Source organism: Schistosoma mansoni, chromosome 3, assembly GCF_000237925.1.
Source record: "Schistosoma mansoni strain Puerto Rico chromosome 3, complete genome".
Lineage (NCBI taxonomy): Eukaryota > Metazoa > Platyhelminthes > Trematoda > Strigeidida > Schistosomatidae > Schistosoma > Schistosoma mansoni.
The window spans coordinates 13,431,384-13,444,090 of NC_031497.1; the positions used below are offsets into that span (position 1 = coordinate 13,431,384).

The window sequence follows — 12,707 nt, forward strand, 5'->3', positions numbered from 1 at the left end:
GATGCGTTTCTCCCCATCCAAATGTAAATTGTTACTCCAGGACTGGCCTGCGTCAACACCCGAACTAAGGATAGGGAGCGAAGTAGTCGAACGCGTGGACAACTTCACTTATCTTGGAAGTCTGATCAGCCCTAATGGGTTGGTGTCTGACGAAATCTCAGCACGGATTCAAAAAGCTCGTTTGGCTTTTGCCAACTTACGTCACCTATGGCGAAGACGAGATATCCGTCTATCAATTAAGGGACGAGTATACTGCGCAGCAGTTCGCTCTGTTCTACTTTACGGCTGTGAAACATGGCCATTAAGAATAGAAGATACTCGTAGGTTACTAGTATTTGACCGCAGATGCCTTAGAAATATTGCTCGCATCTGCTGGAATAACCGGGTAAGTAATAGCGAGGTTAGACGCAGGGTATTAGGGAACGATGGTAAATCAGTTGATGAGGTGATGAATCTTCATCGACTGAGATGGTTGGGCCACGTGTTACGTATGCCTGAACACCGATTACAACGACGCTCTATGATGACTAGTATTGGGGATGGTTGGAAGAGAGTTAGGGGCGGCCAAACCAAAACACGGTATCAGTGTTTGAAGTCACTAACTTCTAGCCTGAGCCATGTTGGTAGATGCAGACTACTTGGTTGGGATCCGCGCGATAATCGTAACCAATGGTTGGAGACTCTAGGTGACATGGCTCAGAATCGATCACAATGGCGTAGGTGTATACACTCTTTATCTTCCCTTAAACCTTGAGATTAGAATTGCTTCATAACTTTCTTCCTTCCTGTACTATATCCTTATATACAACCTTTCTTTTATATATTATCACCACTAAATTAACTACTTCTATGAATCCGGTGTTGATCTTGTTGTGCTAACTTGGACCGATGCATATGTGTGCCTGGTCTTACGTTGTAGCTGACTGATCACGGGTTGTAGTCACCTTGGTTAACGGTCTTTAGCATCTTCAGCTCGTCTGTAATTTTTCCGTAATGTCAGAATAAGTGGCTGATTACCAGTCATATTTAGTAGTTCAGCTATTCGAATACCACTAGGAATTAGAACTGGGTTTTTAAACCGGATGGTATTTAAGTTTTTAAAAAAGTAATTTTAAAACTCAGCGGCTAGCAGAAATAGTGTGTTCTGATAATAGTGTTTATAAATAACATAGGACCCACTGGAAATTTCTTAACTTATGAAGCTTACAAGCTAGTTTCTAACAAGAGAAAATGAAATTTCTTGTGAAAAGTTTGTCACGGAAATTAATTGAAACGGGTGATATTACTCAGAATTGGTTGCAACGGCGCGGATGTACTCACTCTTTATTTTTGATTTCCAGAATTATTTTATACATTTTATTCCATAATTCGATTCTTCTCTATGCCAACTGTTATAATTGTATTTTGCTACTAAACGACCCAGTTATTCCTATTGCTTAGTATTCTTATACAATGACACTCAACAAGACCCCAAAATCAGAACACGTTGAACAGGAATGAAATTGTATTCAAAATAACAATAGTAAGTGAACAGCAATCACTAGTTTGAATAACGTTCATATATTTATAGTATATACATAAGAAGCTTCTAGATTTTTCTCCAATAATATGTCCGGGCTGATCGGTTTAGAATTAGCCAATCAGCGCGCAGCAACACTATCATGCATGAAACATGCTTTAATCCAATCTATATCCCACTAACACCAACACTTTTTACTATTACCGATACTGCTGCTTCTGGTTTTGTATTCATTTAGAACCTATCTGTCGTTTTTTGAATAAAATGGAAAATTTTTTTAGCTTCCACTGAACATGTTAGAGATTTCTTTTTTGCTGTGACTCGATATTTGCGTATTTATTTATGATAAACAGTGATTAGTCCGACTTCATTTTAGTTCATGTTATTTTGCTTCATCGTCCACTTCCTCATTAGTAGAGTTGTGGCTTGATGGTTTGATCATTTCACCTTCAATCACTAGTTTGCAATTTAGATTTCTGCTCGTACTTCAGTTTAGACGCCGTGGTCGTTTAATTAGCCCATACAGTGTAGTTTACCGTTTAGTAATAAACCTATACTTTTTACGGTTATATCATATCAGTCAACTGAACTGAAAGTTAGAAAAAACTTCCTGAGATATGCTTAAAAATCAATTTTTGTGCTTATTTTTGTTTAGTTGTCAATGCTTTTCTTTAATAAAAAAAAATCGAGTATATCTGTACTTGGTCGTTGTCCATGGTAAACAGAGGAACCACCATTTCTACTGTTTGGATGAATATCGACGTCCATCGGTAGCATAATTAAAATTTTAAATCATGATTATTCTTTAATCACTTATTTCTTTAATAATGGATTTGTCATATTACGTGGGAGATAGGCTACTACGACTTTGGGCCGTAGGGACAAATTGAAACCAGTTCCAAACAACAAATTGAAGTTATGAGATGAATTTTAATTAAATGTAAAGTGAAAAAATTAGCAATCAACTTGTTTAATAAATGCCAATTGCTGATGGCATAGTGATGATAATATTAAGCGGGTTTAAAACAATCTAAAAGAACAGAACTATCTTTTTTCTGACCAACATTCTTTTGTGATTTTGGAGTATTTCATCATTTCGACTCATGCTTTGTCCTGATATTTCAGCTAATTAAGATGTGTTCTAACAGTAAATTTGCTTATCAACTGAAATATTTCGAACTCTATCCTCAGCAATTTTAAATTCTGATTATAAATCAGTTGAAATAAAATTTACGATAAGTTTATGTTATATATAGGTTACATCAGTTGTATCTTCATTCTGCTTTAGGTTTCCAAGTACAAATAATTGCTCTTATTTCAAATTAGTATTGTTTTGTTATCTAATGATAACGTTTTGCAATTACTTAGTGGACTTCACAATGTTATCTTGAAATTTTCGTTGAATGTTTTGCGTGTAAATGCATTGTTTTACTGCGTGAAAATAATATTGTTTGTTGGTTAGTTGTACATGTTAGTTTATCTTGGGGTTAGTGTCAATAATTAGATTTCATGGACAGTTATTACTTGGTTACTCCACATTAATTCAGTCATTCGGTCATACAGCCAAGATAAAACTATATTTCTGTCGACAGTTCTGACCTATTCGCATAAACAAATCTGTGTCTTGATCTCAGTGTAAACTAGAGTGGGAAAACTAGTAAATTATAATTATAATTATAATTTTTCTTCCTATTAATCGTCCCGGAGGATCTTCAGAGCATTTTATCCTATAAATTCTTTTATGGTGTTGTAGGTTTTCAATCTGCTCTAAAATGCATACGGCATGTTAAATGATATAGATTTGCTGAACACTTTACCCAAGGGTGTAAACATTTTCGCACCTCAAACAAATGACAACTTCTGTGTTGAAAGAACATCGAATTCGTCATCACCTTTAAACTTTAATGCGAACCAGCCTCTTAGACCGTTTTCCCATCCTTCGCACTTATGTAATAAAGATATAACTTCATACTGCCTCGAAGAACATGTACATGCATCTGTACTTAGTTACACGAGGCCATCCAGCACACCAGCTTCCAATAAGTCTCTCAAACATGCTGAGAAAAAGCTTACTGACTTCTGCCCATTTCCGGTAACTGTTGGATATTCAAATCAGTTGTGTGGCGAAAATCCCTCCATCGAAAAACTTGAATTGTGTCGTCCTAATAGTTTTACTCCTTCAAGTGTTACGCCTCTCAAAGAAGATTCATCAGTAGATCCAGTTGTGGATGATCTGGTAAACAGCACAGTCCCATATGACGTAGATGATAAAGGCTCTTTGTTCATTACAAAGGCATTTACATCCACAGGGGACAACAATGAGCTGTATGGTAGTAAAATTCCTACTGTCTATGATCATACTCAGCCACTGAATAGAACTAGCACTGTCAGAGCTGGAGTAAAACGTCCACATTCCACCGCATTATGTTACACTCACTATTCAGATGGTGGAGATCCTTTGACACGTCCCCTCTCAGCGCCAAAACGTTTAATTGAGGAAATGCATGTATCTTCTGATCTGAATAGTATTCTACCATCTCCTGATGATACTCCAATCTCTTCAGTGAAGTTCTCAAACACTAATCCTGATGCTCCTAAATCTACTCTTGAGGCTTTGGTGGCCTCAACATCTCCATTGACGTTTTTCCCCCATGAATTTCCAATCGATTCAGAATGTGATGAGAAATTTCCAGAGTTTGCACCTCAAGTTTCACACAGTTTAATGAATAAAAATATTATGAACGATTTGTCTTATTCAGTTGATTTAACATCACCGAATACCGAATTTTCTGTCAAAGGAGAAGTCGATTTAAATGCTATTAATTCAGTCCCATCATCAAAATCTATGACATCCTTGGATTTAAATGATCTTAATTTCAAATGTCCAAACTCTCATGGCAGTCATAAATCTGTATACAGTGATTTGGGTTTAATCACTGATGTCATAGAAAATAATGATACATCTGCGGCAACTCATATGAATGAGTATGTTCAAGCCATAAGGACATATGCTGCTGAGTTATGCCCGGTAGACTGTGTGATTTTGCTTGAACATTGTCGACCTTTCAACTGTGATAGCCTTTTCATGAAGTATTTTCGTGACCAGTATCTTTGTCCAATTTTGAGGTAAGTACATTTTGAATTAGTGTATTTAAAAACAAAGTTTGGGGTGATCGACCGGTCACAATTTTATTCATCTGATTGTGTCAGTCAGTCAGTTAGACTTATAAAATTGGTTAAATGATCTCAAACAAAGCTGGTTATTTAACACTTAGTATGTTCGCGTTATATTGTTCACAGAAGAATAACTCAGTTTTCTAGTTGTTGTTCTAAGGATTAAATTGTGTGGTTATGAACTTCTGACAAATCTACCGTCTAGAATGATCTCAGAAATAATATTATTTTTTGTTAGAAAATGAATTCCCAGTGGTTTTTATGGAAAATATTCCTTTTAGTCTTGAAGCCCAGGTTTCTTTTAGGTGAAGTCCACAATTTATTTAACAGGGTCTAAGCTAGATGCAATTATTTCCCTACTGTGGACTACTTTTTAGTGTCTATGTGGATTTATTTCCAGAACGGGAACAATCTTAAAAATATTGCACTTTTTAAGGCTAACGAACTAAAGCTCTTTCGATTGTTCATCATAATCCCACTTTGATATGAATGATAGATCTGTAGGACAACTTAGCTTGTAAGAAAAGGTAAATAGTCATTTTTACTAAGGAACTAAAATCCACTGATTTCCGTAAACGATAAACTGATGAGTGCTCAACCTTTACAGCCTGTTTAAATTAAAGCTCTAAGCTATGGGACTCGGTAAATCGGCGGTGTTTTTTTCCAGTATACCGTCTGAGTTACTTTCGCAAAAGTTAGTGCTTATATTAAAGTTTTTCGATTGCTTTTACCTAAGCGTATTAAACGTTTCAATTTTGTGAGCTGTCCATAACTTTATTTGGAAGTATCTAGTACTTTGCATGGAAAACCACTGAGCCCATCTGAATTTTTCTTTGAATTCCTTGTCAGGTCGATCAATAACTACTAAGCCCTCATACATGAGGTTTTAAACCGCATGCACTTGGGTTTCCTTGCACTTCTAATTGATCAGTTCATCACATAATTTGATAATAATGTTGGCAGCTGTCATAAAATTCCCCAGAAGCTTGTCATATTTTATGGCCAAATGAATTAAAATATTTTTATTGGCATAAAATTTCAAAATCTATGACTTATACTTTTGATTTTAAAAATAAATTGTCAGTTTGGAAGGTAGATAAATCATAGTAGTCATCTAATGTTCCATGTGGATAACGTGTTAGAAAAAAAAGGCTTGATGTATCCGATTTTACTCAGATTAGGAACCACATTTGGTGCATTATAGGCCAATCAAATTGTGAAAATGAACAGCGTGAATTTAAAGTAACACTACATTTCAACCAACGCCCCAATATGTCTCATATTCGTACATTGGATTTTCTTTTCTTTAAAGTTTAATATGATTATTTTTTCTTATGTTACCATATAACGATCCCTAGTTGTGTTTGTATTTGCATGCGTCGTTTCCACCTGTAGCAATTTAAATGGAGGTCCCCCACTCAATGCTGATTTTGGAAGAGATGTGAGTTATAATTTGATGAAATATATTTATAGATTATTTAATTAGTAATTATTGAGAAAAAAGTTTCTTCTCAGTTCACTGATAATTATTTAAGAAGTAGTAGCAAATAAGTGACCTTTTAGAATAGTCCATACTGCTTGACAGTAGTATCATTAAATTGGAACTGATTGTATGGGCTTACGTAACGGATAGCAGGTCATTTCAACATCAATAATTCGTTCATAAGATTATACAGATTTTATGTAAAGACTATCTACATATAACTATGGTTTCTTTCATTCATTTAATGATCAACAACGTTTTGCTAGGATTGAATTACTTCCACTCCATTTTGTGTGTATACTACAACAGTTATATACAGTAAAAACTATCATATATATCATTATTACTCTTAAGTTAATGTTCCGCATATATTTGTAAATAATAAAATTGTTTTGAATAGTTATTAACGATTTAAACTCTATTGATAAATCTCTAAGACCAATTAATATACATTATCCAATGATTTATTGGAGTATAGATCTCTATATCAATGGAGTATAATATTTTTTTGTAAGTTGTCCATTATTTCAGTGTAACATAGTTGACAGTTAAATCCAAAACATTAAATTCACTTTTTCAACCTCAATTACAATAATTGTCTCAGTCAATTATGCATATATTTATAGTGAAACGAATATTATTGTGTTATTGACATAATCAGATTTCCTCTGCTCTGTTCTTAGTTTTCCCCCTTAATTAACAATCATAGTTATTGTTCAATGAAAAAATGTATCTACTCATACTATTGTGGGATGGTAAATACTTTGATTGTTAACATTCTTCAGGGTTCTTCTATTGTTCTCTCTAGTTACTGTTTAATTTTTCAAGAATGAAGTATGATTTATCTTATACGTTCATATGTTCGTAATTTACAATAAATGTAAAAGGTATAATATCAATATCTCATGTGTTATGAATGCTATTCATTCAAACCTACACTTTTTGTTATATCATTTTATTCTGCAGTTAAGTCTTAGTTCAACGTCTTTCGTTCTTTTATTTAGAATAAAGGGAATATTTTTCTGATTTATGTGTCGACCACTTATGCTTGTATTAAGTTTGGTAGTATACTAAGCACAAATTTATTTACGTAGCTGAAATTACTACTTTGTGGAGTCGGTAGTTCGGACTAGCATTTTTGTCCATTTTTAATACTAACACAATCAAGATCGAGAAAGACTGATTAGTTATTCGAAATATGTCCTAGCTTCATCCGTCTACTTTAACAGTTTGCACGTTATATATTTCTTCATTAGGTATTACAGACCAAGAGAATTAGTTTTCTAATCTTCAAGCTAACGAAAGTTAAATCATATTGGTTGTCCTTGTTGATCAGATAAGGTCAAGTAAATAACTACACTTCAGTCTTGCAAATGTGTTTCTGCAACACAATTTGCATTCATAACTTCAAACCCTAGATCTCTAGTCGGTGTAACTTGTTCTTTGAATTAATATTGAAGTTCCTCGTATGTGCTTCAGAGTTTTGTTTTTGAAGACTAGTGATTCCTGATAATAAACTTGGTTTATTAACATTGATTATAGAGACGATATATCTAGGGATCCATCTCTAACAAGAATAGAAGCACATGTGATGAAAAAGAAGTGAGTACGTTGGTCAGCTGAGATTTATAAAAGCTTGATTTAAGAAGGAAAACTTAACGAAGAAAGCCCATTGCAACATTGAGAAGAAACTCAAATAAGTTCCACGAGAAAAATTTTCTTTCATATTATTCACGAAGGTTGATTATTATTTTCAAAATGGGGTTTGTGGAGATTGTAGTAATTTTAATAGTTGAATTTATGATTCAATGTAGGCTAGACTACCATTGAAAACATTCAGAGCATTAACAGCGTTGGATGCCAGCTCAGTGGTCTAGAGGTTAATTGTTCGCGCGCAAGACCAAAGGTCCTGGGTTCGAATTTGGCGTGCGGGATCGTGGACGCGCACTGCTGAGGAGTCCCATGCTGGGACGAAACGGCCGTCCAGTGCTTCCAGGTTTTCGATGGTGATCTAGCTTAGATCGAATCACGAATTCAACGATTATTTAGCACATACCAGTTTATAATAAGGTAGATAAATATTGGGTCATTTAAGAATTCATCGTGTGTATAAAAAAAATGAGTAAAAGGCTAAAGAGTAGTGCGAAACAGTTAGATGAAAATAATTGTTTACTTGAAGAATATTAAGAAAACGTCAAAATAAGGAATAAAAGGAGTTAGCAGCTTCTAAAGTTAGAATGGATTTACTGTTGTTGTAACCTTTTAAGACTAAGATAGAATGAGGGCTTGAAAACATCGTTTTTAAACGCACGTATTAGGCTTGGAATTGTATATTCCCAACGCTTCTACTAGGCATAGGTTTCTCATTCACGTTTCTTTTGACTCGAAGTTACTTCTGAAGAGGTTACATGACCAGAATTGAACAAGTGTTGGAAAATATGACCATCGATTGTTTTACATTTACCTTTTCTTAGCCATGCAGGACAACTCTCGAAATATACCCAAAGAAAGCACGCTTTTAAAAAGAGCTTATATTTGTCAGTCGACCTAAAATAGTTGAAGACAAACCAGTTGACCTACAATTCAACCGTCATTAGTTTAAAGGGTCCTCAGCTGTCTAACACCATACTAAGTAAAACTGAGACCCTTATATCACTGGTGAGTACATTTACAACACGGCGAAATAATTAATAATTTCATATAGTCGAAAATTACTACCGTGAAAGAAATGGATTGTCCAAAATGAAGACAATCGCAATTATACGATTATATCCATTAAGAAATATAGGTGGAATTATGACTATAATGTTTGTAAAACATCAGATTGTTATTAAGCTGGATTCTTGCACTTAGAAGTAGTTCTAAATTAAAATGAACAAGCCATTTCCAGAGACAACACAAATTGCTTATGAAACATGTACACTTAGTCTTCAATCTTCCATTTTCATGTATTGCATGTTCTGCAACCCACGCTAGTTGTAGACTGTCTTCTATAGCTTCTCTTGTGGTCTCACAAGTATTCCGAACTCTCCGAGCTTTTGGGTTCTTGAGACTCTTGTCTTGTCTTGCCCCGCCACATGCTGCTTATAAGCACTCTTGTGAGTAACGTCCACTACAACATGTTTGAGCAATATCAAGACTGAAAGGAAGTGATGCGCGATCGTGTTAGTACTTTTCTTTATTAGAGGTGAATTTATGTGGATTATGAGAGATCGGCGATTGATCTTTTGACTTGGTTGTGGTCACGTCGTCGCTGCTCATAAATCTGGATTTATGAATTTAATCCCGACAACGAACGAATGTCAATAAACAGAATAACTTGCCTACAAAAATCGAGTTATTTTTTATGACAAGATTACGCACTTAAATACAAAGCATTTTACATATAGTAAGCATGATTAGAATTCATCTGAAATGTCATTGAGTCCTAGACATTGGTCTTCTAATTCACTCATAAACTTATAAAGTAGAGGCCTAACGTCGGCAAATTTACATGTTTCTCCCTCATATCAAACTCAAGTGCAATAAATTAATTCATGTTTGAACTAAAATCTAAAACACAAAAGAATATGCTATAAAATCGACTAAAAACATTGTACTATAAACACCAATGCATTTAAATAAGAGTATCGTAACTGTCAACTGTGAATGCTTCCTGATAAGTTCATCAATTTTACAACAGTATTCAAAGATTTTACTGAAAATCTAGGTCATATACTAGTTCAGCTGATTTATAGTAATGGGGAAACACTTACCTTAAAATATCTGAAAAAAGTACTAATACCGTAGTTTTGGTCGAAAATTCCACTAATTCATAAAAAAGGTTGAAACGTTGTAACAATTATCTATTAAATACTTTATTACAACAGTTAAAGTGATTAATGTGTATATCTTCTCAAATTTTGCTTATTTGGTAGAAGTATCTCTAAGTTTTAATTCAAAAAGATATTTTCTTTGAACACATTAACATCTGATTGTACATTCATTCAACCAATAAAACTAAAGAACATAAGAAATAGAAAAAAAGTGTTTAATTGATGGTACGAATAAATCTTAAAACAGTGCATAGTGTGGTGAGATATGATCTAGTTAACTAAATACCCCTGTATAAAGTACAGTTTGATCCCATGGCCATTATCTTGTAGTCAGTTTTTCAAAGCCATTCAGCTACAGTTCGGCTATTCAGTTATTATTGGGATCATATTTATTTGCTTAAGTGAAAAAAAATTAATTAGTATTGAGAACCAAAAGACCAACGTGATTACAAATTGACAGAAAATGTATATGTATTCATTAAACAGTTGAATACTCTCTAAATAGAAGTTACTTCATCTTAGTAACATTACATTTGATGGCAAAGTATCTCTCATTAATCCATATAGTTTCCAATATGTGAACGCAATCATCATAATGATATAGAACAAATAATTCAAGCAGCTTTTTTACTCGAAGAACGTAACGTAAATTAAAGATCTACTTTCAATTTATTCATCGTGACTACATTGCCGTGTTAGAGTCAGCATATAGTATTTTTCATTCAAATCAACTGAATTCCACAGGTGATATAACTTGACACAACATATGCTGTATGCACAATTATTTCTTTTCTACTTGCTTTCTTGTGATGTGCTTCATTCATTTTGAAAGTTTCTTAAATCCAATATCTCAGTAAGCTGAGTAACCAATAAAATGGTTGCTCACCTATGCCAAAATTTAACTAAAGTTAAAAGTTACGAATCATCGCATAACCTACTCCGTTGTTGAACGATATTGTGTTCATTGCAGTATCTGAAAATTTTAGGTATTCACGCTGTGTGTAGATTATCGACAAGTAGATTGTTGACATGTTTCAAACCAGAATGGAAAACAAATTTTCAGTGCCTCTTATTTTTCAGTAATTATTATTTGATGTCAATAAATTATGAAAAATAATACTTGAATAATTAAATCATTATTTTTTTTCTAGGCCTATACATCCCTTTATTCACTTCATGGCTTCTGTTGGCGCAAGCCAATGCAAACAACTACGCTGATGCCTGATACACCTATAATTTATAAGATTCTAAAAAGAGTCGCTACTATGCAACATGAATCACGTCACACCAGTGATCAAATTAATCCTTCTGAAGGTACACCTGGTCATGAGTTATTACAAGCAGCAGTCAAAGAATTCGATGCTATCGATCGAGCACGGCGTGGTTTATGTAAAAAGGTTCAAAGACATCTAATCCTCCTAGCCATGTCTCCAATTGATATAAGTAAACTTTTGGAATCAGATTCGTCTTTTATAGAATTGGGAGATGATGGTTCTAACCTAAACTCTCAAGAACCACTTAGAAATTTAAGAATGAGAGGAGTTGCTTTGAGTGTTTTTTCACCTGTCCAAAGTCCAAGTCTTTTGAAACTGTATGAATTAGTTAATGGTACTCCAGCCGCACCTTTCTATGATCGACGCTGGCAAACAGTTGCTTTATCAGGTATGTTCCTTTCTCATTGCGAATAAGTTTGGTTTATTTTCTAAATAACAACATTAGTTATGTATATGAATTTTTGTTAGCCTACTTAGTAAGTTTATCATAGGTGTTATTATTTTTTGTGTCGTGTATCAGTCTTTCCACCACAACTAACAATGAAAAGAGTTTTTTATCAGAAAAGTGCTTTTGTATTTTCTGTTCACTGTTTTAAAATTTCTGAGTAAAAAGGTGTGTAGAATATAATTTCTACACTATTGGTTCTAATCTATAACGCTTTTTGATTACAATTGTAATGATTTATACTAAACTCAGTGCGGCCGCAAGACATAGTTGAATTATATTATTAAATATTGTACAGTGTACTTTCAATGCTTTGAACATATCACTTTGTTTTTAATATCAGGTCTGTTTAGTACACCATAGATATGTTTTAGTTAAAGGATTCTTTACATATTGTGCACTTAGAACACACAGAAGATATCTGATAGATTTAATTTTTATGTGTTGTTATAAGTCATTTGTGATTTTTCAAATAAAATCTGATGGGGAGCTGCAGTAGTAAAAATCAAAATGTTTAATTTATTGGTCAACCGAATAGAAGTTTTCCTACTTCAGGTTTTGATTCATCCTGCTACGTTGTTGGAACAGTCTTATCGAGAGATCCATTTTGCTGTTAAACAGATTAACTTGAACCATGTAGTCAATTTCTTATTATAATTCTAGATTCCTCAAAAAATGTGTATAAATAGTGTTTTCCTTAAATATCTACTCTTCACAATCCAAGGACAGACTTTCTCTTCAGATAATCCACGGTCAAGTACAGATATACGAGTATGAGGGTAGTAGTCATATTTGTTATCAATTCGTTTATTTTCGGTGTAAACCCTTTCCGATTGTCGTACTAAATTTACTTGGTTACAAAGACCAATCAGCAATGTATTGAAACGGATATTCGATAGCAAAGTATTCAACCCACTAAACAATATTAAATTTTTATAGTTGAATTCATGAGTCAATTAAAGCTAGACCACGTGGAAGCACAGGTGTATACACTCAT

At 33.8% G+C, this 12,707-nt stretch overlaps 2 protein-coding genes across 2 annotated transcripts in view; both read left to right on the plus strand.

Moving 5' to 3' along the window:
* Window positions 1-3,302: 3,302 nt before the first annotated feature.
* On the plus strand, window positions 3,303-10,645 carry Smp_136370 (hypothetical protein; the record flags this gene model as incomplete). Its single annotated transcript, XM_018799299.1, has 3 exons — window positions 3,303-4,645; window positions 6,089-6,134; window positions 10,559-10,645. The coding sequence occupies 3 exons, from the start codon at window positions 3,303-3,305 to the stop codon at window positions 10,643-10,645; spliced, it is 1,476 nt and encodes a 491-aa protein (XP_018651101.1).
* Window positions 10,646-11,208: 563 nt separating this feature from the next.
* Smp_026320 (hypothetical protein) overlaps window positions 11,209-12,707 on the plus strand; it is a gene marked incomplete at both ends in the record, with an annotated part of 35,420 nt that continues 33,921 nt past the window's right edge. Inside the window, one exon of the mRNA XM_018799300.1 lies at window positions 11,209-11,653. Within this exon, the coding sequence (XP_018651102.1) occupies window positions 11,209-11,653 (445 nt within the window). The remainder of the gene's footprint in view (window positions 11,654-12,707) is intronic.